The sequence below is a fragment of the Coregonus clupeaformis genome, chromosome 16 (genome assembly GCF_020615455.1).
Source record: "Coregonus clupeaformis isolate EN_2021a chromosome 16, ASM2061545v1, whole genome shotgun sequence".
Taxonomy (NCBI): Eukaryota; Metazoa; Chordata; class Actinopteri; order Salmoniformes; family Salmonidae; genus Coregonus; species Coregonus clupeaformis.
The window spans coordinates 26,275,092-26,301,798 of NC_059207.1; the positions used below are offsets into that span (position 1 = coordinate 26,275,092).

The following is a 26,707-nucleotide window of genomic DNA, read 5'->3' on the forward strand; positions in this document are numbered from 1 at the left end:
ATGTTTTTGTCCTATTTAATTTACTTTTCTGTGATATCCTTGTATGATGCCTTGGGGTGGAGGGACGGATGGATGGGAGGGATGTAGGGATGGGTGGGTGGGGGAATGAGGGGTTGGGGTTGTACTGTTTTTCTGTTCTCATATCTGAAAATCTATGAATAAAGTCCCCCCCAAAAAAAAAAAAAAAGTTTAACAAACACACTCTATATACACAAAAGTATGTGGACACCCCTTCAAATTAGTGGATTTGGCTGTTTCAGCCACCCGTTGCTGACAGGTGTGTAAAATCGAGCACACAGCCATGCCATCTCTATAGACAAACATTGGCAGTAGAATGGCCTTACTGAAGAGCTCAGTGAGTGAAGTGGAAACGTCTAGGAGCAACAACAGCTCAGCCGCGAAGTGGTAGGCCAAACAAGCTCAAAGAACGGGCTCGCCGAGTGCTGAAGCGCGTTGCGTGCAAAAATGTCCTCGGTTGTAACACTCACTACCGAGTTCCAAACTGCCTCTGGAAGCAACCTCTGCACAATAGCTGTTCGTCGGTAGTTTCATGAAATGGTTTTCCATGGCCGAGCAGCCGCACACAAGCCTAAGATCACCATGCGCAATGCCAAGCATCGGCTGGAGATGTGTAAAGCTCGCCGCCATTGGACTCTGGAGCAGTGGAAACGCGTTCTCTGGAGTGAAGAATCACACTTCACCATCCGGCAGTCCGACGGTCAAATCTGGCTTTTGCAGATGCCAGGAGAACGCTACCTGCCCCAATGCATAGTGCCAACTGTAAAGTGCCACTGTGCCACTAGAGATCCTGGTTCGAATCCAGGCTCTGTCGTAGCTGGCCGCGACCGGGAGACCCATGGGGCGGCGCACAATTGGTCCAGCGTCGTCTAGGGTAGGGGAGGGAATGGCCGGCAGGGGATGTAGCTCAGTTGGTAGAGCATGGCGTTTGCAACGCCAGGGTTGTGGGTTTGATTCCCACGGGGGGTATGAAAAATAAAAATAATAATAATAATCAAATAATGTATGTAAGTCGCTCTGGATAAGAGCGTCTGCTAAATGACTAAACATTTTAAAATCTAGAAAGACTCTGTATAGAGTGTTCTCCAATCTTATAAAACACTTTAGAAAAAGGTTCAGCGTCGTCAGGGTGCTGTAGTACTGACAACAGGGTTGCCAATAATTTTGACCCCTATCTTTTTTTGATTTTTATTTTACCACACAAAATCTGTCTCTAAGCAATTGTATTAGTATAAAATAATATCATTTTTTCTTTGTTTTCAGTATTTGTATTATTTCTTTTATACAGTCTTTTTTGCTCATCTTTATCAAGGGTGTCAATAATTATGGACCTGAATGTAGTAATGTATAGTATAGTATAAAAGAAAATAAAGCGAACAAAAAATAACAACCATGAAATATGTACATTTGTGCACTGTTGAAGAGAAGCAAAGCTAAGCTGAGACAATATGCCAAACTTAAAATACTCTTCCAGGACTGCCTGGAAAACAGTGGAAAGTGTTACTCAGTAGGCTATCCTGGCTAATAAAAAGTTATTATGAACTAAATCAATAAGGACCATAAAATGTACTATTAGACACATCAAATCCAGCCATCTCCTCTCTACTTCATGAAAAGTCAGCACACATTTGTATTACTTTATCATAAACCGGTAGTCTGTATCTGAGAAGTAACTATATCAAGTTCTGTGTATCCTACATCACCATTAAGAGACCCATAGCATTCCATCCAAAATGGGACCATATTCCCTTTATAGTGCACTACTTTTGACCAGTGACTTGGTCAAAAGTAGTGCACTACATAGGGAATAGGATGGCATTTGGGACACACCCATAGCGTTCCATTTCTCATGCATTGTTCAGTGATATGGATCTGGCTTTTACCAGGTAATGTTTCATCCATCCTAATAATACTGTATGGTTGTGCATCTCTCTATGGGGTGTCACTGGAGCAAACTAGAAACCTGACAGAACATTTCAATTTGTGCTGAAAAACGACTCTGGTGCAAAAAGCACAGAGGTGACCTTTAAGGCAGGAAATATGACTATTCGACAAATTCCAAGTATTTGTAGGAAATGTCAATGTTAATTGTTGTGCATACCTTAAGTGGTCATTATTATAACATTAAGTTACTGTGTTTTACAATGGTTATTCAGTAATTGTGTTATAATTTAATAGTAACGGAGTTGAACTTTTTTTGTTGTTGTAATTGCATAAGAAGAACAGGGACTGTTCCTTATTCCACTGGTGTAAAAACAAGAACCACTCAACTTCATCACTGTGCAATTACAAAGCTACTGCTACACTATTTTGTAATAATCTAACAACTATGTCATTACAGTGAAATTACACAGGTAGAAGAGCAACAATGTGAAGTGTCAGCGTAAATAACAAAACAAAAGAGAAAGGACGTTGTACCTTGATAGACATGTACTGGCTCTCATGCAGGATAATCTCCTCTGAGAGAAGAAGTGTTCGCTCGCTACACAGTTCCAGGGGCTACAAGAGAGAACACACCAGTAAACACCACTGTGCTAATAATGCATGATTTTATATCATATATACTGAATATGTCATTTAGTACACTCTTTTATCCAAAGCGACATACATTTTTTTGTATGGTTTGCCCCAGCGGGAATCAACCCACTATCCTTGGTGTTGCAAGCGCCATGCTCTACCAACTTAGCCATACAGGATATGATTTTGTCTATCTTTCTCTCTCTCTGAAATCAAACCTCTTAGGTCGAGTTTAAATCGGATGCCAAATAAAGTTACAGCATCACAATCATGAATCTCACTAATGCTGAGTCATGTTCACTAGGCACGAAAAGGAAGAAAACAGTCAAATGGGGAGGTACTGTTAATCATTTGAAATGTTTTGCTACAACGTCACCTCAAACACTACCCTGCTGTCAGTTTGATAGTCTTCTACTTGCTTCTCATCCAAACACCCCAATCATGCATCTGATCAGGTCAGCCAAGGGACAAATATGACTGACAGCAACAACACCAACAGACGCAAGAAAAACACGATGATGTAATAACACAAATTAATTAAACAAAAGAGCCAACCTGAACAAAGACAGGGAAGATGAGGGTTTTGGGAGCCAGCGTGACGTAGGTGCCGTAATTGGAGTAGGGCAGATGAGACTGGACAATGGTGCAGTTCTGGTAATTGCCATAGCTGGGTTGGTAGCCAGATGGGGGCAGCATGGTAGCCATCTTGGCGTTGCTGGAGCGTCGAGAAGATAAGCCCCTGGCCTGTAGCCCGCCTGCAGTGTCCTGTAGAAAGCCATTGCCCTGCTGAAGCCCACCGCTTGGGTGAGTTTGATAGATCCCCCCTGTTTTGGTGAAACATGAATGCAACAATATCCTCTCTGGAAAATATACATAGAAAGTTAACATACTGTACACTCCCCTACGTATTTATTTAGACAGTGAAGCTAAAAAGTTTAATTTGGCTCTAAACTCCAGCATTTTGGATTTGAGATCAAATGTTTAATATGAGGCGACAATATAGAATGTCACCTTTTATTTGAGGGTATTTACATACATATCTGTTTCACCATTGAGAAATGAAAGCCCTTTATGTATCTAGTCCCCCCATTTGAAGGTGTGAAGTATTTTGACAAATTCATATACAGCTGCGGAAAAAATTAAGAGACCACTGCAAAATTATCAGTTTCTCTGGTTTTACTATTTATAGGTATGTGTTTGGGTAAAAATAACATTTTTGTTTTATTCTATAAACTACAGACAACATTTCTCCCAAATTCCAAATAAAAATATTGTCAATTAGAGCATTTATTTGTAGAAAATGACAACTGGTCAAAATAACAAAAAAGATGCAGTGTTGTCAGACCTCGAATAATGCAAAGAAAATAAGTTCATGTTCATTTTTAAACAACACAATAGTAATGTTTTAACTTAGGAAGGGTTCAGAAATCAATATTTGGTGGAATAACCCTGATTTTCAATCACAGCTTTCATGCGTCTTGGCATGCTCTCCACCAGTCTTTCACATTGATGTTGGGTGACTTTATGCCACTCCTGGTGCAAAAATTCAAGCAGCTCGGCTTTGTTTGATGGCTTGTGACCATCCATCTTCCTCTTGATCACATTCCAGAAGTTTTCAAATGGGGTTCAGGTCTGGCGATTGGGCTGGCCATGACAGGGTCTTGATCTGGTGGTCCTCCATCCACAACTTCATTGACCTGGCTGTGTGGCATGGTGCATTGTCCTGCTGGAAAAACCAATCCTCAGAGTTGGGGAACAATGTCTGAGCAAAAGGAAGCAAGTTTTCTTCCAGGACAACCTTGTACGTGGCTTGATTCATGCGTCCTTCACAAAGACAAATCTGCCCGATTCCAGCCTTGCTGAAGCACCCCCAGATCATCACCGATCCTCCACCAAATGTCACAGTGGGTGCGAGACACTGTGGCTTGTAGGCCTCTCCAGGTCTCCGTCTAACCATTAGACGACCAGGTGTTGGGCAAAGCTGAAAATTGGACTCATCAGAGAAGATGACCTTACTCCAGTCCTCTACGGTCCAATCCTTATGGTCTTTTGCAAACCTCAGCCTGGCTCTTCTTTGATTATCTTTGATGAAGGGCTTTTTTCTAGCTTTGCACGACTTCAGCCCTGCCCCTAGGAGCCTGTTTCGAACCGTCCTCGCCGTGCACTTCAACCCAGCTGCCGTTTGCCATTATTTTTGTAGATCACTTGATGTCATCCTACGGTTGTTGAGTGACATTCAAATGAGTTGGCGGTCATCCCGGTCAGTAGAGGCGTTTTCGCCTTCTGCCAGTCTGTAGCTTTGTTGTCCCCAATGTCTGCTGCTTGACCTTGTTCTTATGAACCGCCGTCTTTGAAATTTTAAGGATGGAAGCAACCTGACGCTCACTGTATCCCTCTGCCAGTAAAGCCAGAATTGAACCTTTCTTTTCCTCACTCAAAACTTTCCTTTTCAACTCTTTTGGCATGGTCAATAGTTATTTTTTGATTAATATTACTTTTGAGGTACTATTAGCACTGTTTTTGCCATCCATCTGGTCCTATAGCAAGAGGATAGTGATGACCACAGCAGTGGTTTTTATACTTTTCGCCATTAAATAAGATTTGGTTCAGGTGATCACCTAATCAGTACCTAATTCAGTATAATGAGGTGTGTCTGTGTTGGAATTCAACAGACACTGGAATGGAATGACTGTCATACATGTAGAGATGCTGATTTAAGAGAAATTTGCAGTGGTCTCTTAATTTTTTCCAGCGCTATATATGTTTTTTTTTTTTTTTTTTTTGTCATTTAGCAGATGCTCTTATCCAGAGCGACTTACAGGAGCAATTAGGGTTAAGTGCCTTGCTTAAGGGCACATCGACAGATTTTTCACCTAGTCGGCTCGGGGATTAGAACCAGCAACCTTTCGGTTACTGGCACAACGCTCTTACCCACTAAGCTACCTGCCGCCAATATATGTGTATTAAAGGGCGACTGCACCTCCTGATTTGGCCTCTTTTTAGATTTGGTTTATTAAGAAATGCTAGCAGCCATGACTGAATTCAAACATTAGTTGTTTCGGGGTGTGGTTTAATGTGGGTGTCTCTTGTGTTTGTTTGCAGGTGGGAAGAGTTAGCCAAATCATTTTGCCAATTAGCTTCAGTCAGCTGGTGTGCAACTGTGGCAAAGTTGGTTTGACTTTGGATAGCCTATCTCTGGGGATAGTTAAGGTCCGACAAATTACACAATGTAAATGAGACAATATTTTCATGTTTCACATATTTTAGTTGTCTCATTAAATGCTTTCAATATTTGTACATTTTATTTCAACAATTTACAGTATGGTTGGTTTAAGGTTTTTAAGTCATTGAAATTTGGAGCTATTGACATTAAAAAATATTGTCCCATGTACATTTAATGATGGTCCCTAACCAGCCCCATAGGGATATCGAATGCCAAACCAAATTGACCATGGGCATTACGATGGGGTTGTGTGCATCTGCGCTCTGAATTGATGATTACTTGGGTGATGCCGGCTGTGTAAGGCAGGATTGAAATGAACCCAACCCAAGGAAAACCGTTATGGTACCCTTTTTCCTATTATCTCGCAAATCCCAGTTTTGGACGAGACTGACTTTATGACCAGAATTATTCTATTTACTGTACACTTTGTAGTAAATTTTGACATCAGAATAAATGTTTCTGTCTCATATCGAAGCCACATAGGTCATTTTCAAAACGAGAAGTTGCTTTTTAGGGGCAGTCGGTCTTTAGAGTAGTCAAAGGTTTAGTAATTGGTCTCATATTCCTAGCACGCAATGACTACATCAAGCTTGTGGCTCTACAAACTTGTTGGATACATTTGTTCGTAACATTTTAAGCAATTTTCTGACCGATGCATGCTGCATTTGGATAGTTTTTTGGGGGTCCCGCGGTCCAATTCACTCGTATCTTAAACATTTGAACTGGGGGCCCATGCGTATCCGTAATCATGGGAGCATCCACATTAATGTAGACGTGTTCAGAAACATATTCTATTCTTACAAAATTCTTATAAAAGTGACTCCAACGCATTATTTACCATTAATATTGGGCACAACATAATCTCAAACACAACCAAAACAAACTGCAAATGCATCCAATAAATTTGTAGAGTCACAAGCTTGATGTAGTCATTGATGTGATCCAAATACTACACTTTTGACTACTTTAATCCTCATGTGAATTTGTCCAAATGCTTATGACACCTTCAAAATGGGGGGACTAGATACCTACAGACAAGTGCTTTCATTTATAAATGGTAAAACAGTTTATACAGTTTAAATACCCTAAAATAAAAAGATGACATTCTATACGGTCGCCTCACATTTGATCTCAAACCAAAATGCTGGAGTATAGAGCCAAATTAAAAATTGCAGCTTCACTACCCAAACAAATAGTTATTATAAGGCTCATACATGCTTTTAACAAGTTACAAAGCATTATACCTGCAAGCTTACGTTTTTACCAAAATATACTGACTGGTTAGTTAATCTTATGAAAGTTGCTTACCAAGTGTACCATTCCTGTCTTGATAAATGGGCTGCAAGATCTGAAAGGTAAAAAAGCATTAAAATGGACAAGGGGGGAAAGGTCTACAGTTTACAGTATGGTCGGTGATGCATGCAGACCCCAAATGTTTGAGTGACATGTATAATTGAGTAAACGTAAGCTGAATGATCAAGAGAGGCACAGTCAGCCCTAAACCTAAGCCTGCATTCAAAATGGCACCCTATTCCCTAATTAGTGCACTACTTTTGACCAGGCAACATCTCAAGACATTAGTCAGGAAGTTAAAGCTTGGTCGCAAATGGGTCTTCTAAATGGACAATGACCCCAAGCATACTTCCAAAGTTGTGGCAAAATGGCTTAAGGACAACAAAGTCAAGGTATTGGAGTGGCCATCACAAAGCCCTGACCTCAATCCTATAGGGCAGAACTGCAAAAGCGTGTGCGAGCAAGGAGGCCTACAAACCTTCCTCAGTTACACCAGCTCTGTCAGGAGGAATGAGCCAAAATTCACCCAATTTATTGTGGGAAGCTTGTGGAAGGCTACCTGAAACGTTTGACCCAAGTAAAACAATTTCTAGGCAATGCAAATTGAGCGTATGTAAACTTCTGACCCACTGGGAATGTGATGAAAGAAATAAAAGCTGAAATAAATCCTTTTATTCTAACATTTCACATTCTTAAAATAAAGTGGTGATCCTAACTGACCTAAGGCAGGGGATTTTTACTTGGATTAAATGTCAGGAATTATGAAAAACTGAGTTTTTAAATGTATTTGGCTAAGGTGTATGTAAACTTCCAACTTCAACTGTATATAGGGAATAGGGTGCCATTTGGGAATGCAGCCTTTGAGTCACAGGATTAGACAAGGCACTATGTTTCCCCTAAATATGCATGTACTCTGTAAGTGGCTTGGATAAGTGACTGTCTCCAACTATCCATCACTTTAGGCAAGCAACAGTATATCAACTGTAAACCCCTGACGAGAGCCCTCTCTCTCTTTCGTGTTATCTTAGAGGAAAGCTCTTAACATTAAAACACAAAAAAAAGATTTGCTGAGCCCCATGGATAATGTAGTCTATGCAATCACCTGGCTTCCTGGGTCCACAGGGGAGAGGATAATGTAGTTGTCACCATTGGATGAGGTCACCCGGGTGCCTTTGAGGGTCCGAGTCCTGACCTTAGCAGTCCCGTAGTCTGGCTCCTGCCCCTTGTCTTCTCGCTTGTCCCTCCACAAAGATCCGAGGCCGCCCTTGCCCACTGACCCCAGCCCTTGCTTACGTCCACTCCGTCTGCCATGGGCGGGGTGGGTCAGCAAAGGGGGGGTCTTGTCTCGTTTCTTCTCCACTGGGGACACCACAGTGTCGTAGGCAGATGCCTTATAAGACGGCCTGTGGATCAGGCCCTCAAAATACGGCTTCATGACAGGTACGGTCCTCCATACCACTACAGTGATCTCATTGTGGCAGTTTCTGTGAAGGGAGAGGACAGTTGATTCAGACACATTTGATAGGAGAGAACTTGTTGCACTGTATGTACTGTAGGGCTGTCCCTGACAAAAAACAATCTTGGTCGACCGAGAGTCGTCCTGTTCTTTCGACCAATTGATTGGTCTAAATGTTTAAACTCATTTTTCCATATACAGACACACCCTATGTGTTTGAATAAAATCAACCACATATGCACTGAGCTTGTCTGATGCTTTAAGCACACTGTTTGATAAAATAATAAAGACACACAAATGACTCAAGGAAGAGCCCGATGGTCACACTGTGCTAAAAAAAAAATTACAGCGAGTGCCTGTGTGACTGGCACACCTTGTCTCGCTCTCCTCCCTACTGCAGCCAAAAGGCACCACAGCACAGCACATCATTTCTTACTTGTTTCTGACTGAAAAGTTGTTACCGAAAAACATTCCCTATTCCCTCAGCCCTTGCTCTCTTTACGTGAAACATGTAAGCATCGCATGCATGTGACCAACAGGGCCGGACCTATTGCCTATCATAATCACATCAATAAATTGGTTATAACAAACTCCGAACTCAGTAACACGTGACAGCAAAATGAATGCTGAGGATGTGAAAAATAAACTCGAAATGGGCTAATGTTTACTGGTTGCTCAAGAGGGAAGGGGAAGACATTTGACTTAGTTGTGGAAACTACTGGAGATCAAGAAAAAGGAGGGTATAGGAGCAAGCGTTGCGTGAGTATTATGTGTGCCAAACAGTTACTGTTACACTTAAAAAAAATAAAAAATATGACCATTTGGAACAGTGTAAACAACACTAAATAAATAAGTCTACCAGAGAGTCTGTTCTAACAAAACATTTTTTATAAATAAAGCCAGCAGACTAAAAACTGTTACGCATTCGTAAATTGCGGTTTATTTATTGTTTAGGCTAATTATTCAAAGCTCCCTTTGTTATTTAATTTTAAAACTAAAATGCTTGATTTGATTTCAAAGCATGAATGTTTCGTATGCTGTGTCATGGGCTTAAACTAATTAATGATTGATTGATTTATGCGGTAGCCTATATTTAAATATAGGCCTAAGTAAGTTATGGTATTAAGACTAAACAGGACGCGCTCTTAGGCCTTCAGCTCGATGGTGGTTATTCAAGGCTACTATACAAAGCCTACTAATGATAACGAAATTAATTATGATTATAATGATGATCATAAAAATAATTGTAATCATAACAAGAAAAAGGAGGGTATAGGAATGAGACAAACAGGTGCTGTTAGATTACAATATAATTTTTCTGCCTGTTTGGTACAGTGTAAACAACACTACATAAATTATAAGTAATACCAGTTTGTTCTAAATATAGATATTTTTAAAGCCTTTATTACAACATAGAAAATATTAAAAACAGCAGAATCTGTGAAATTGCTTTATCCAACATTTTGCCATTGCATGAGGCTTGGTGCTCACGGAATCAGTAGGTTATTAAACAAACACTCAAACAGGCAAGAGAAGCTAGATGTCTTATTTCTGTAGATATACAGTGTATTCAGACCCTTTGCTATGAGACTCAAAATGTAGCTCAGGTGCAGCCTGTTTCCATTGATCATCCTTGAGATGTTTCTACAAATTCAATTGATTGGACATGATTTGGAAAGGCACACACCTGTCTATATAAGGTCTCACAGTTGACACTGCATGTCAGGGCAAAAACCTAGTCATGGAGGTAGAAGGAGTTGTCTGTAGAGCTCTGAGACAGGATTGTGTCGAGGCACAGATCTGGGGAAGGGTACCAAAACATTTATGCAGCATTGAAGGTCCCCAAGAACACAGTGGCCTCCATCATTCTTAAATGGAAGAAGTTTGGAACCACCAAGATTCTTCCTAGAGCTGGGCCTGGCCAAACTGAGCAATCGGGGGAGAAGGGCCTTGACTAAGGAGGTGACCAAGAACCCGATGGTCACTCTGACAAAGCTCCAGAGTTCCTCTGTGGAGATGGGAGAACCTTCCAGAAAGACAACCATCTCTGCAGCACTCCACCAGTCAGGCCTTTATGGTAGAGTGGCCAGACGGAAGCCACTCCTCAGTAAAGAAAAGACAAGACAGCCCGCTTGGAGTTTGTCAAAAGGCACCTAAAGACTCTTAGACCATGAGAAACAAGATTCTCTGGTCTGATGAAACTAAGATTGAACTCTTTGGCCTGAATGCCAAGCGTCACATCTGGAAGAAACTTGGCACCATCCCTACGGTGAAGCATGGTGGTGGCAGCATCATGCTGTGGGGATGTTTTTCAGCGGCAGGGACTGGGAGACTAGTCAGGATCGAGGGAAAGATGAGCAAAGTATAGAGAGATCCTTGTTGAAAACCTGCTCCAGAGCACTCAGGAACTCAGACTGGGGCGAAGGTTCACCTTCCAACAGGACAACGACCCTAAGCACACAGCCAAGACAACACAGGAGTGGCTTCGGGACAAGTCTTTGAATCCAACCTGACAGAGCTTGAGAGGATCTGCAGAGAAGAATGGGAGAAACTCCAAAATACAGGTGTGCCAAGCTTGTAGAGTCATACCCAAGAAGACTTGAGACTGTAATCACTGCCAAAGGTGCTTCAACAAAGTACTGAGTAAAGGGTCTGAATACTTCAAACCTGTTTTTGCTTTTGTATGACTGTATATAGATGATTTATAAAGCCAGGCACATTTAACAGTTAGGCTATTGATTATAGACCTAATTAAGTCAGGGTTTCCTCTCTCAATTTTAGACAATTAGGCTAAGGAAGGGCTGTTTCCTCATCTCTGCTGCTGCTGCCTCCCCTGCATTGTTCTCAATCCCAATATGCTGGTTAACTTTGCTATTATGCACATAGCAACAAAGGGAAAGGCGCAAATTCTACGGCACACTGAATATTATGTTTCAGGGAGATCGGACAGTGTAGGACTGTAGGCTACCTGAAGGCATGAGCAAGGTCCACACACTTCCATTGCTCCACTGGTAGGCCATTGAGCTGCAGCACAGTGTCCATCTGCTGTAAGCCAGCCTGGTGCGCTGGACCCCCTGAGACACACACACGCACACACACACACAATAACACAATGACTCATAACGAAAACAGGAAGTATAAATGAAAATGCAACCAATATATCAATATACTGTAATTCTAAACAGTATGCTAGTAACAGAAGACACACTCTTCCAGTAACTCCATGAACAACCACTAATGTATAATCTCGCCAACCTAAAACCAAATCTTGCGTGAGCATTGGCCTGCGGAGAGCTGGCGGATCCATGGCGGGGTAGCAGACAAGTCCACACCCTCTCCTCTGAGACACTCTCGGGCCAAGTCTCTGGGCCAATGAACACTTCCCCTTACGAAATTCAAAAGATGGCACGTGTAGGTGCACCCCCTCAAAATCTTGATTCATCCAAATAATCAGTGATGTAAAAACCAGAGCACTAGAATGTTCTGCATAACCTTCCTATCCCATACCCTCCTGACCAAGGCTTTTTCATTGTCACGAGAGACTAATGTATAGACAATACCATTCAATCAAATGATTGTTTGGGCATAAAACAGGTGGATGAATTGGCAAATGTTAACTCTCAGATATTCTCATATTATTACACCTTACCTCTCGTGGACAGACTTACGTAACCTAAATGGTATCGTTACATCTGTCACCAGACTGTGGGATGTGACGAATAACGAGGAACTATTGCTCCTGTGTGCTGGTTTTGTGTCACTGGTTATTTGGACAAATCACAATTCACCTGCACCTAGCATGTTTTGAGTTTTGGAAGGGGAGGTGACATTTGGCTCATAGACTTGTGGGAAGAGGGGGGTGGAGCTACTGAAGAGGTTCTGGCACTTCCGCTAGTTTTGTATCTCATACCTCTCCGCCCAGAACCGAATTGTTAAATTAGTGAAATGTAAGGTTCTAGGTGGCCGAGATTATATTACCACTTACCTGACAATAATAATAAATAACAATAATAATAATTTGGTGGGTGCCTTTATTTGTCCTATTTCACACATATACAAGTGGAAATGTGTTTTTTTGCATATCCCAACTGAGACACCCTCGGAGTGTGGGGTCACGGCCAGGGTCTGCCATTTGAGCAATTCCAAGATAACAGAGGGGTATTCCAGAAAGATTCTTTAACAAATTCAGGATTTCCTGAACATAACCGCCTTGTCTTAACCAGATGAGGGACTCAAGGATTTATTGGTTCCAGAACGGCTGCTTCTCGTTTAAGTTATTAGGCGAAGCGCAGCTTGGTTGATCTGACAACTGGCGTGTGCATGCAACATTCAAAAAGGTCCTCATGTCGATGACAGAAAATACAATAGATATGGAGTCAAAAGACAGAGCCCAATATTTCACAAGTCTAGAACAAGAAACAATTGTAACGTCATACAATGAATATGTTCACATATTTACCTAAAGAGTAATACAGTCCCCGCCGCAAAAGCCAGAGGGGGAGCCTGGCAGAAAATTGCTGACAGAGTAAATGCACAGGTGAAGTAGCACGATTCCAATATCTAATAAGCCTATCTTACACACATGGGCAATTAGTAATAATGCTTTCACTTTATAGAGCACTTTTATTACAACGCTGGTGATATTAAGTGTCAAGGCTATGGCCTAATATGGAAGTTGTCGTAGCATATGTCACAATTGCAATGGTAGGATCATTCCATAGCCTATGTAGGATGAATAATAATTAATTAAATTCCTAGAGTGCTTTTCATGACAACACAGGCAACAATGTGTTTGGTCTATGTTTAGTTGTAACCCCATGGTAGTCACAGATCATCTGACAAAAGAAGTAAAGGAGAACACTGAATTGAATGACTGTTTCTGAAAATGATTTGGTTTGGAGAAAGTGTAGGCTACAGTATTCAATAGCTACCTGTTGACGCTGTGAAAATATTTTCTATTCACATACAGTGAGGGAAAAAAGTATTTGATCCCCTGCTGATTTTGTATGTTTGCCCACTGACAAAGAAATGATCAGTCTATAATTTTAATGGTAGGTTTATTTGAACAGTGAGAGACAGAATAACAACAAAACAATCCAGAAAAATGCATGTCAAAAATATTATAAATTGATTTGCATTTTAATGAGAGAAATAAGTATTTGACCCCCTCTCAAATCAGAAAGATTTCTGGCTCCCAGGTGTCTTTTATACAGGTAATGAGCTGAGATTAGGAGCACACTCTTAAAGGGAGTGCTCCCAATCTCAGCTTGTTACCTGTATAAAAGACACCTGTCCACAGAAGCAATCAATCAATCAGATTCCAAACTCTCCACCATGGCCAAGACCAAAGAGCTCTCCAAGGATATCAGGGACAAGATTGTAGACCTACACAAGGCTGGAATGGTCTACAAGACCATCGCCAAGCAGCTTGGTGAGAAGGTGACAACAGTTGGTGCAATTATTCGCAAATGGAAGAAACACAAAAGAACTGTCAATCTCCCTCGGCCTGGGGCTCCATGCAAGTTCTCACCTTGTGGAGTTGCAATGATCATGAGAATGGTGAGGAATCAGCCCAGAACTACACGGGAGGGTCTTGTCAATGATCTCAAGGCAGCTGGGACCATAGTCACCAAGAAAACAATTGGTAACACACTACGCCGTGAAGGACTGAAATCCTACAGCGCCCGCAAGGTCCCCCTGCTCAAGAAAGCACATACACAGGGCCGTCTGAAGTTTGCCAATGAACATCTGAATGATTCAGAGGAGAGATGGGTGAAAGTGTTGTGGTCAGATGAGACCAAAATCGAGCTCTTTGGCATCAACTCAACTCGCCGTGTTTGGAGGAGGAGGAATGCTGCCTATGACCCCAAGAACACCATCCCCACCGTCAACCATGGAGGTGGAAACAATATGCTTTGGGGGTGTTTTTCTGCTAAGGGCACAGGACAACTTCACCGCATTAAAGGGATGATGGATGGGGCCATGTACCGTCAAATCTTGGGTGAGAACCTCCTTCCCTCAGCCAGGGCATTGAAAATGGGTCGTGGATGGGTATTCCAGCATGACAATGACCCAAAACACACGGCCAAGGCAACAAAGGAGTGGCTCAAGAAGAAGCACATTAAGGTCCTGGAGTGGCCTAGCCAATCTCCAGACCTTAATCCCATAGAAAATCTGTGGAGGGAGCTGAAGGTTCGAGTTGCCAAACGTCAGCCTCGAAACCTTAATGACTTGGAGAAGATCTGCAAAGAGGACTGGAACAAAATCCCTCCTGAGATGTGTGCAAACCTGGTGACCAACTACAAGAAACGTCTGACCTCTGTGATTGCCAACAAGGGTTTTGCCACCAAGTACTAAGTCATGTTTTGCAGAGGGGTCAAATACTTATTTCCCTCATTAAAATGCAAATCAATTTATAACATTTTTGACATGCGTTTTTCTTTCTTTTTTTGTTATTCTGTCTCTCACTGTTCAAATAAACCTACCATTAAAATTATAGACTGATCATGTCTTTGTCAGTGGGCAAACGTACAAAATCAGTAGGGGATCAAATACTTTTTTTCCTTCACTGTAGTCTCCATTTGGTCTAGAGGGTCTTTGAATGGGGAATGTGTGTCCCATCTATAGCTTCAATGACGTTAGCAGTGGGGATTTTATCATGTAAATCTTGGAGGGGCAAAACCACCCCAAAAATGTTTTGATGCATGCCAGCAAAGCCACTACACAACACTAAACAATACATTAATTGCACTATAACGGTGACAAACAGTGCCAACAAACTGTTAGGGCCTACATAAAGCTGTCCCAACAGCAGTCCCAACATCTTACCACTGCTACACCTGGCTATCAGCGGAGCCTTGTCTGGCAGCGAAACAGTTTATTCATTTACTGCATAAAAATAAAAAAAACATGGCTGACTTGCTTAAACAAATGTGGTTTCTACTGACAATTGAGATGTACAAACTATGGCATAAGTGGACGACGAGCGGAAAAGAGGCAATCTGTAATTCCGATTAAGACATTAATGAGCGAGCTAGGACGAACGTAGTCAATATAACTATTTGTTCAGCTCTTTTGAAATGTACAGTGACAGAATTCAGAACATGGGCTGTTCTTACAGTATTCTCCCTGTACACCAAGTCAGAACCGTAGGATAAATAAAGGGGGCATATAAGCAGACAATGAAAGCTCTTACAATATTCGATGATTACATTTCTCTAAAACAGGCTATACGTTACATGTGCACCACTAAGTCAGAACAGTAGGCAAAAATAAGAGGGGAAAACGTACCAAATTATTAGGGTGAGGCACATCGGCTACTAACAGTTTACTACACAACATACACTTAGTTTTACTTTCTTAGCTACAGTATACATATCTCCCTGGCATATTACATCATTTATGCAGCAGCATACAATTGGACTCACCTTGTTGTGCTGTGCTTACTTGAACAGGAAGGTGGCGCGGCGGTCCTTCGTGGGAAACTTTTGTCATTAAAGTCTGGCATTCTCTGGATTTATGGTGCTTTCAAGATAACTCGGAACTCGGAAAAAAACAAGGCGAGTCATGATGACGTCAGTGATCTTCAGGTTGGAGCTCTAGAAAGAGGCCTGAGTTTCCGACTTGCAATTCCAACTTGGATGACCGTTCAAAACGTATTTTCCCAGTCAGAGCTCGTTTTTTTCAGAGTTCCCAGTTGTCTTGAACTCACTGATGTCAGATTTACCAGTTCCTAGTTTCCAGTTGTTTTGAGCGCGGCAGAGGTCATGCTGGATTGGCAGCATGGCCAATGTTGAATGTTTATTATTTTAAGCTTGGAAAAGAGACCTTTAAACCCAGACTTGGACCACACACCCTCTCCACTGAATAGCAGGCTAGTGATTGCTTTGCAATGATTCCAGTTAGCCACTGATTCCTTCCAAACAAATCATTGTTGAATTTGCGATTTCCAACTTTTTGTGTAATGTTTATGTCCAATGGCCGATCAGCACCGATATGTTTTATCTATAATTTCTCTTCATTATTTATCTTCATATGACAAGGATTAAAAAGCATTTGCTAGTAGATTGTCGACTTGATTCATGATGATGACTGCTAGCTTGCTAAGATTTTGAAAGAATGATGTTGACAATCAATGATGTTGACAATCAAAGCTACTGTAGATACGTGATTTTATGTCATTTTATCTGTGGCCAATGACCTTGAGCCTTTGTGGATGGGCACTTCTAATGTAAGTCTATGGCAGCACCCAAGGGGCTTGAATTTTCGAGCTCTACTCTTAGATTTGGCGGTGAAGTAGTGTCCCCATGAGTGACAGAACACTGAGCCAATCACGGCGCAACTAGAGAACATTACCAACCCCTACGCTCCGTATTTTCCGCTGGCTGCCCCACCACCACAGAAAGCACTGAGGTAGGCTGAAACAACTGCATTTTGGAGCTGCCTTACTCAAGACAGCAAAAAAAGAGACCATGTTTGTATGCGGCATTATTAACGCAATTAATTTTTTAATTTTTTTTTTGTTACATTGTTTATAGCCTTAATATGCTTGTACTGGACATTGTTGATTAAATACAAACGCTATAGGCTAATAGGTGTGTTGGAAAAATTACAAGCTCGCAACCCGCATCTGATTATTCATTATGAATAGGATTTATTTTATTTCATTCATTTAAATTCTTCATTGTAACCACAATGTCACAAATAATTGAACACACACACGAGCAGATTAACTTGGTCAAAATTTGTATTCATTAAAGACGATCTTATTTATTATTTATTTTGAACCAAGGCCACGAACGAGTGAGTCCGAGTGCCTGGCTGAGTGGAGGAGCTGAACTCTTCAGAAACCAACGGCAAAATTACTATTGAAGGCTTGGCCTATTTAGAAAGATATTTTGCAGCATAAAGCTATATTATTGTAACGTTTTGTCACTCAAGTTGTGGATTTCTCTATTGACAGCCAGAGACAATAGCCACAACATTTCTCGAATTTGACAATTTACTTATGAAGCTTGCATTTGAAGTTCTTAAAATTAATTGAACATGCAGTGGGGAGAAGAAGTATTTGATACACTGCCGATTTTGCAGGTTTTCCTACTTCCAAAGCATGTAGAGGTCTGTCATTTTTTCATAGGTACACTTCAACTGTGAGAGACAAAAATCCAGAAAATCACATTTTATGATTTTTAAGTAATTAATTTGCATTCTATTGCATGACATAAGTATTTGATCACCTACCAACCAGTAAGAATTCCGGCTCTCACAGACCTGTTCGTTTTTCTTTAAGAAGCCCTCCTGTTCGCCACTCATTACCTGTATTAACTGCACCTGTTTGAACTCGTTACCTGTATAAAAGACACCTGTCCACACACTCAATCAAACAGACTCCAACCTCTCCACAATGGCCAAGACCAGAGAGCTGTGTCAGGACATCAGGGATACAATTGTAGACCTGCACAAGGCTGGGATGGGCTACAGGACAATAGGCAAGCAGCTTGGTGAGAAGGCAACAACTGTTGGCGCAATTATTAGAAAATGGAAGAAGTTCAAGATGACGGTCAATCAACCTCGGTCTGGGGCTCCATGCAAGATCTCACCTCGTGGGGCATCAATGATCATGAGGAAGGTGAGGGTTCAGCCCAGAACTACACGGCAGGACCTGGTCAATGACCTGAAGAGAGCTGGGACCACAGTCTCAAAGAAAACCATTAGTAACACACTACGCCGTCATTGATTAAAATCCTGCAGCGCACGCAAGGTCCCCTTGCTCAAGCCAGCGCATGTCCAGGCCCGTCTGAAGTTTGCCAATGACCATCTGGATGATCCAGAGGAGGAATGGGAGAAGGTCATGTGGTCTGATGAGACAAAAATAGAGCTTTTTGGTCTAAACTCCACTCGCCGTGTTTGGAGGAAGAAGGACGAGTACAACCCCAAGAACACCATCCCAACCGTGAAGCATGGAGGTGGAAACATCATTCTTTGGGGATGCTTTTCTGCAAAAGGGACAGGACGACTGCACCGTATTGAGGGGAGGATGGATGGGGCCATGTATCGCAAGATCTTGGCCTTCCCTCAGTAAGAGCATTGAAGATGGGTCGTGGCTAGTTCTTCCAGCATGACAACGACCCGAAACACACAGCCAGGGCAACTAAGGAGTGGCTCCGTAAGAAGCATCTCAAGGTCCTGGAGTGGCCTAGCCAGTCTCCAGACCTGAACCCAATAGAAAATCTTTGGAGGGAGCTGAAAGTCCGTATTGCACAGCGACAGCCCCGAAACCTGAAGGATCTGGAGAAGGTCTGTATGAAGGAGTGGGCCAAAATCCCTGCTGCAGTGTGTGCAAACCTGGTCAAGACCTACAGGAAACGTATGATCTCTGTAATTGCAAACAAAGGTTTCTGTACCAAATATTAAGTTCTGCTTTTCTGATGTATCAAATGCTTATGTCATGCAATAAAATGCAAATTAATTACTTGAAAATCATACAATGTGATTTTCTGAATGTTTGTTTTAGATTCCGTCTCACACAGTTGAAGTGTACCTATGATAAAAATTACAGACCTCTACATGCTTTGTAAGTAGGAAAACCTGCAAAATCGGCAGTGTATCAAATACTTGTTCTCCCCACTGTACATACATACATACACACACAAAAAAGTATGTGGACACCCCTTCAAATTAGTGGATTCGGCTATTTCTGCCACACCCGTTGCTGACAGGTGTATAAAATCGAGCACACAGCCATGCAATCTCCACAGACAAACATTGGCTGTAGAATGGCCTTACTGAAAAGCTCTGTGACTTTCAACGTGGCACCGTCATAGGATGCCATCTTTCCATCAAGTCAGTTCGTCAAATTTCTGCCCTGCTAGAGCTGCCCCGGTCAACTGTAAGTGCTGTTATTGTGAAATTGAAGCGTCTAGGAGCAACAATGAATCAGCCGCGAAGTGGTAGGCCATATAAGCTCACAGAACGGGACCGCCGATTGCTGAAATAGGTAGTGCGTAAAAATCATCTATCCTCGGTTTGTACACTCACTACCGAGTTCCAAACTGCCACTAGAAGCAACGTCAGCACAAGAACTGTTCGTCGGGAGCTTCATTAAATGGGTTTGCATGGCTGAGCAGCCGCACACAAGCCTAAGATCATCATGCGCAATGCAATGCATCGGCTGGAGTGGTGTAAAGCTCTCCGCCATTGGACTCTTGAGCAGTGGAAACGCGTTCTCTGGAGTGATGAATCACGCTTCACCATCTGGCAGTCAGACGGACGTATCTGGGTTTGGCGGATGCCAGGAGGACGCTACCTGCCCGAATGCATTGTGCCAACTGTAAAGTTTGTTGGAGGAGGAATAATGGTCTGGGGCTGTTTGCCATGGTTCAGGCTAGGCCCCTTAGTTCCAGTGAAGGGAAATCTTAACACTACAGCCTACAATTACATTCTACACGATTCAGTGCTTCCAGCTTTGTGGCAACAGTTTGGGGAAGGCCCTTTCCTGTTTCAGCATGACAATGCCCCCGTGCACAAAGCGAAGTCCATACAGAAATGGTTTGTCGATCGGTGTGGAAGAAATTGACTGGCTTGCACAGAGCCCTGACCTCAACCCCATCGAACACCTTTGGGATGAATTGGAATGCCGACTGCAAGCCAGGTCTAATCGCCCAACATCAGTGCCCGACCTCACAAATGCTTTTGTGGCGGAATGGAAACAAGTCCCAACATCTAGTGGCAATGTTCCAACATCTAGTGGAAAGCCTTCTCAGAAGAGTGGAGGCTGTTATAGCAGCAAAGGGGGGGACCAACTCCATATTAATGCCTATGATTTTGGAATGAGATGTTCAACAAGCAGGTGTCCAAATACTGTCGGTCATGTAGTGTACATTACTTTGATGTAGGCCAGGGATCATCAACTAGATTCAGCCGCGGGCCGATTTCAAACCTTGCATACGTTCACGTGTCTCTATTATACGTGGGAATACTTAGGAACAGATTTCTTGAATAAAAATCACTCAGAGCTGAGTTCCTGGTGTTTTTCAAGTATCTTATGTCCAAATTCTTATTTTATTTACTCAGGAAACTTGAGGTGCCAAATAAAAATCACCCGCGGGCCGCCAGTTGGTGAACCCTGATTTAGGCTATGTTTGCTAGGCTTAGGTGCCTGGCTGAGTGGAGACTCTTGGACAGAAACAAATGAAGTTCTGTAGTGTTTCACACCCTCCATTAAATCCTGCAAAAGACTAATTAGTATGGTATGTGTGATTTTTTTTAAAAATCTGTATTTAGTAGCCGAGGCTATATGGCTGCGCCATCAATTCGTTCATTTAGCAGATATCACTTTCGTATTTTCAGTGAACACATTTACACAGAGTGTACAAAACATTAGGAACACCTGTACTTTCCATGACATAGACTGACCAGGTGAATCCAGGTGAAAGCTATGATCCCTTATTGATGTCACTTGTTAAATCCACTTCAAATCAGTGTATATGAAGGGGAGGAGACAGGTTCAAAAGAAGGATTTTTAAGCCTTGAAACAATTGAGACATTGATTGTGTATGTGTGCCATTCAGAGGGTGAATGGGAAATTAAATATTTACAGTGGGGAAAAAAAGTATTTAGTCAGCCACCAATTGTGCAAGTTCTCCCACTTAAAAAGATGAGAGAGGCCTGTAATTTTCATCATAGGTACACGTCAACTATGACAGACGAAATGAGAATTTTTTTTCCAGAAAATCACATTGTAGGATTTTTTATGAATTTATTTGCAAATTATGGTGGAAAATAAGTATTTGGTCAATAACAAAAGTTTCTCAAAACTTTGTTATATACCCTTTGTTGACAATGACACAGGTCAAACGTTTTCTGTAAGTCTTCACAAGGTTTTCACACACTGTTGCTGGTATTTTGGCCCATTCCTCCATGCAGATCTCCTCTAGAGCAGTGATGTTTTGGGGCTGTCGCTGGGCAACACAGACTTTCAACTCCCTCCAAAGATTTTCTATGGGGTTGAGATCTGGAGACTGGCTAGGCCACTCCAGGACCTTGAAATGCTTCTTACGAAGCCACTCCTTCGTTGCCCGGGCGTTGTGTTTGGGATCATTGTCATGCTGAAAGACCCAGCCACGTTTCATCTTCAATACCCTTGCTGATGGAAGGAGATTTTCACTCAAAATCTCATGATACATGGCCCCATTCATTATTTCCTTTACACGGATCAGTCGTCCTGGTCCCTTTGCAGAAAAACAGCCCCAAAGCATGATGTTTCCATCCCCATGCTTCACAGTAGGTATGGTGTTCTTTGGATGCAACTCAACATTCTTTGTCCTCCAAACACGACGAGTTGAGTTTTTACCAAAAAAGTTATATTTTGGTTTCATCTGACCATATGACATTCTCCCAATCCTCTTCTGGATCATCCAAATGCACTCTAGCAAACTTCAGACGGGCCTGGACATGTACTGGCTTAAGCAGGGGGACACGTCTTGCACTGCAGGATTTGAGTCCCTGGCGACGTAGTGTGTTACTGATGGTAGGCTTTGTTACTTTGGTCCCAGCTCTCTGCAGGTCATTCACTAGGTCCCCCCGTGTGGTTCTGGGATTTTTGCTCACCGTTCTTGTGATAATTTTGACCCCACGGGGTGAGATCTTGCGTGGAGCCCCAGATCGAGGGAGATTATCAGTGGTCTTGTATGTCTTCAATTTCCTAATAATTGCTCCCACAGTTGATTTCTTCAAACCAAGCTGCTTACCTATTGCAGATTCAGTCTTCCCAGCCTGGTGCAGGTCTACAATTTTGTTTCTGGTGTCCTTTGACAGCTCTTTGGTCTTGGCCATAGTGGAGTTTGGAGTGTGACTGTTTGAGGTTGTGGACAGGTGTTTTTTATACTGATAACAAGTTCAAACAGGTGCCATTAATACAGGTAACGAGTGGAGGACAGAGGAGCCTCTTAAAGAAGAAGTTACAGGTCTGTGAGAGCCAGAAATCTTGCTTGTTTGTAGGTGACCAAATACTTATTTTCCACCATAATTTGCAAATAAATTCATTAAAAATCCTACAAATGTGATTTTCTGGATTTTTTTTCCTCAATTTGTCTGTCATAGTTGACGTGTACCTATGATGAAAATTACAGGCCTCTCTTATCTTTTTAAGTGGGACAACTTGCACAATTGGTGGCTGACTAAATACTTTTTTTCCCCACTGTAAGTGCCTTTGAACGGGGTATGGTAGTAGTTGCCAGGCTCACCGGTTTGAGTGTGTCAAGAACTGCAACGCTGCTGGGTTTTTCACGCTCAACAGTTTCCCTTGTGTATCAAGAATGGTCCACCACCCAAAGGACATCCAGACAACTTGACAAAACTGTGGGAATCATTGGAGTCAACATGGGCCAGCATCCCTGTGGAACGCTTTTGACACCTTGTAGAGTCCATGCCCCAACGAATTGAGGCTGTTCTGAGGACAAAAGGCGGTGCAACTCAATATTAGGAAGGTGTTCCTAATGTTTTGTATTTTACAGTAAGAATATAATAACAGAACATTTTTGTTTCTCTTACAATAAAAAGACTAGTGTAACAAGTTATAGTAAGTAAGTAATAGGCTACAGTCCAGTTACAGCTTCTTCTGACAAAGTAGTAACAAAAAACAGGTATTTTTCCGGGTGTGAGCTGTTGTTCGTGAGGAAGAGCAAATATTTTATTTATCATTATTGTTTACCCCCTTTTTCTCCCCAATTTCGATCTTCTCATCGCTGTAACTCCCCAACGGGCTCGGGAGGTGAAGGTCGAGTCATGCGTCCTCTGAAACACGACCCGCCAAACCGCGCTTCTTAACACCTGCCCAATTAACCCGGAAGCCAGCCGCACCAATGTGTCAGAGGAAACACTGTTCAACTGACGACCAAGGTCAGCCTGCAGGCGCCCGGCCCGCCACAAGGAGTCACTAGTGTGTGATGAGCCAAGTAAAGCCCCCCCCCCTCTAACCCGGACAACAACCAATAGTGCGCCGCCCTATGGGACTCCCGATCACGGCCGGTTGAGATACAGCCTGGGATCGAACCCAGGTCTGCAGTGCCTTAGACCGCTGCACCACTCGGGAGGGCCAGAGGAAGAGCAATTCTTACACGATTGTTCAAAATTCAAAATCACCCTCTTCTTCTTTATCCTCATTATTAACTTCATTCAAATTCAATTGTGAAGCCATGTGCACAATTATCAGTTTCTATCCGGTTTCCATCATTCATCAATTGACGTCATTCATTCAGTGAGGAGAGAGACACATTAGCGCCTGTGTACCAACACTTTACACTGAACCCAAAAGCATAATCAGAATACTAACTCCCCCTTGCGGTGACGCAATATACCGTACTATACCATAATGTACCTCAATACACCGCAGCATAACTTCAAAACTTTTAATTGAGGAACCACTGTAGCAATTAAGGATTCTCGCTTTAAACTAACCATACTATGCACAAGGACGACTTAACAATTTCAACTGAATATTTTATAAAGAAAGATTTATTTGAAGAGCAGTGCAGATGCAAAGTTTGGTAACAAAATGATGGCAAAAACAGCACAAACTGTCATTATGCTACCAAACTTTGCATCTACACTGTTCTTCAAGTAAATGTGTTTTTATGAAATATTCAGCAGAAACTGTTAAGTCATCTTTGTGCATAGAGTTGTATGGTTTTTAAAACTTTGCAATCATTGGTTTTTGTTTGACATACATTTGAAAGTAAAAAAAAAATCAGATTCAGCATCATTCTGTTACTCTGGAATTTCCCCGTTATCTACACGACCCTGGAGCAATTAGGATCAAGTGCCTTGCTCAAGACATCCTTACCATAGTGCTGGCAAGAGAGCACAATGAGATCTGGGACCAGGCTACAACTTACCTGGATCGACAGCCTGAACACGCACAGGTGAGTCCGAGCAGATTGTGAAGCCGAAGCCATCTTTGCCCCGAAGGATAGTCACCTGCCAGAGCAAAAGAGATCGTATTACTTTGAATGACCTTTGAACTTGCTGCCTTCCAAGCCATGTAAGAAAGTGAAGCTAGATCAGGGTGCAAATTCATAAAGTGTGTCAGAGTAGAACTGCTGGTGTCGGATGAGGCTCCCCCTCCATGTAATTGTATTCATCATAATCTAAAAGGAAAATCGGACACTTTGTGAATACGGGCCCTGAATAGTAGAATTAATCAATCACTGTCAAAGTGTACAAACATTGAGAAATAATGCCTTCTTACACTGCATTGTTCTTAGCCCGGGCTGAAATCTCTCTTAACCCAGGGCTAAGAAGGCTGTTAACCCTGGGATACGTGCAGTGTGAACAGTACAGTATGAGAATCAGTTTCTCATGAAAATCCCAAGGCCAGAAGTAAACTTTACAAACATGACATCTTCCATTGGCATACAGCCACTAGTAGCAACAGCAGCAGTGCAGGTTCCTTTGTAACCAGGTCAGGAAAGAAGAAAAAGTTTGGCTCCATGGGAGCTTTCCCAGGACAAAAGCTTTAATGCCACGGCCTCAAGCAGTCAGCGATATTAAAAACACTAAAGAGCGGAGAAGCCGGAGAAACAGCCGTGGAGCACGCCGTTGCTGGGAGATCTGACTAAGGAGACCTTTGCTGGCAAACATGGGAACTGTTGCGAACATCCTTAAGGGTTGTTCCATGTCATTTCAGATTGTTGTGAAATCATTTCTGCAGTTAAAAACAGATAAGATTAGCATTCCTGCAACATTATTTTGTTTAAATATAATTTGATCTCTGAGAAATTAAGCTAATTGATTGCACCCAAATTGGCTATTTTAATTTATAGGATTCATATAATATTCAATAGTACCTAACATCCAATTTGGACTAAACTTTGAGGGATTCAAAGAAAGTCAAAAGCCACCCACGGACCCCCCACGCCAATCCCACCCAAACAATGAATCTACAGCAGGGTTCTTCAATCCTGGTCCTGGAGGGCCGAAACACCTCTGTTTTTCATCCTCTCCTTCTAATCAGGGGCTAATTCAGACCTGGGAAAACCAGGTGAGTGCAATTAACTACCAGGTAGAAATAAAAAACAGAAGTGTTTCGGCCCTCCAGGACCAGGATTGAAGAACCCTGATCTACAGTATCAGTTCTCTATGTCTGACAAGTAGTACGGAGCTGTGGTTTATGTCCCATACTACATCCTGAAATGACCAGGTTATGACCACTAGATGGTGCTGTTGCTGCTATTACAAAGTTAGCATTTGAAACAGTGGACAACAAAACCAAAGCATGGATTGTTGTCACACCTTGTCCATAGACTGCTTACAGGAAACCAATATTTCATTTTGTAATTTGTAATTAACATGAATAGCAGGAACAGCACCATCTAGTGGTCAGAACCATTTGTATGGATTATTCTGGTCTAACTCATTGTTAGAAGAAAGTGTGATCCAAATCAGATTGTTAGATAATATATTTATTGAATAATATATGAATCCTATAAATTAAAATGGGTTTGGGTGCCCCAAATTAGCTTGATTTCTCAGAGATCAAATTATATTTCAACAAAAGAATGTTGCAGGAATGCTAGTCGTATCTGTTTCTAACACCAGAAAAATGTCGGAACAATCTGAGATGGTGGGTGTCGAAATCCTCTTGCTTGTGGTTTTTGAGGTGGAACGACCCATAACTTACTAACCACGGCCTAGACTAACAGTAAAGACAGTGACAGTATTTGGATAGTCCCAATCCAAATGCCTGTCTAGAGGCACCAGTTCAAACAGAAATGGGGAAATAAAGCATCTCAGCTCTGGTTGTGTGGACTTAGGTCCACAACACCCAAGCTACTCTGGTGTGCTTGGTTGGCACAGTTATTCTGAAATGATTCAACTAGCATTCCAATGAATTCCCTTAGCTTAGTATGGGTTGATGCCAAGAAAGCAGTCCTTGTTGGGGATGATAAACAGGTTTTCAACACAATGTGTATCACGGATGTTGACTGGCTTTACAGATGTCGGATCTTAACTTGATCACTCTTTTGTCGCAGAGAATTTTCCTGAAAAATCCCTGAGTCCCTGAAAAAGAGCAGCTTTCTTTCTCTCCATGCAGGGGCAGTCAAAATCATTGGGATCAGGGCTTGCTATCAAAATAAATTTCTCTCGCTTGCTCAAATGCTAGTCCTACGTCCTATTACTGCAACATTCAAATGTACAAAAAT

General features: G+C 42.1%; 1 protein-coding gene across 2 annotated transcripts in view; it reads right to left on the reverse strand.

The window, feature by feature from the left end:
* LOC121584298 (regulator of G-protein signaling 3) overlaps positions 1–26,707 on the reverse strand; it is a 128,969-nt gene that overhangs the window by 58,684 nt on the left and 43,578 nt on the right. For both annotated transcript variants that reach the window (XM_045225641.1, XM_045225642.1), the window contains 6 exons: positions 24,401–24,482; positions 11,476–11,581; positions 8,154–8,535; positions 7,067–7,106; positions 3,091–3,359; positions 2,437–2,517 (listed from right to left, as the gene is read on the reverse strand). In XM_045225641.1, the coding sequence (XP_045081576.1) occupies positions 2,437–2,517; positions 3,091–3,359; positions 7,067–7,106; positions 8,154–8,535; positions 11,476–11,581; positions 24,401–24,482 (960 nt within the window). The remainder of the gene's footprint in view (positions 1–2,436; positions 2,518–3,090; positions 3,360–7,066; positions 7,107–8,153; positions 8,536–11,475; positions 11,582–24,400; positions 24,483–26,707) is intronic.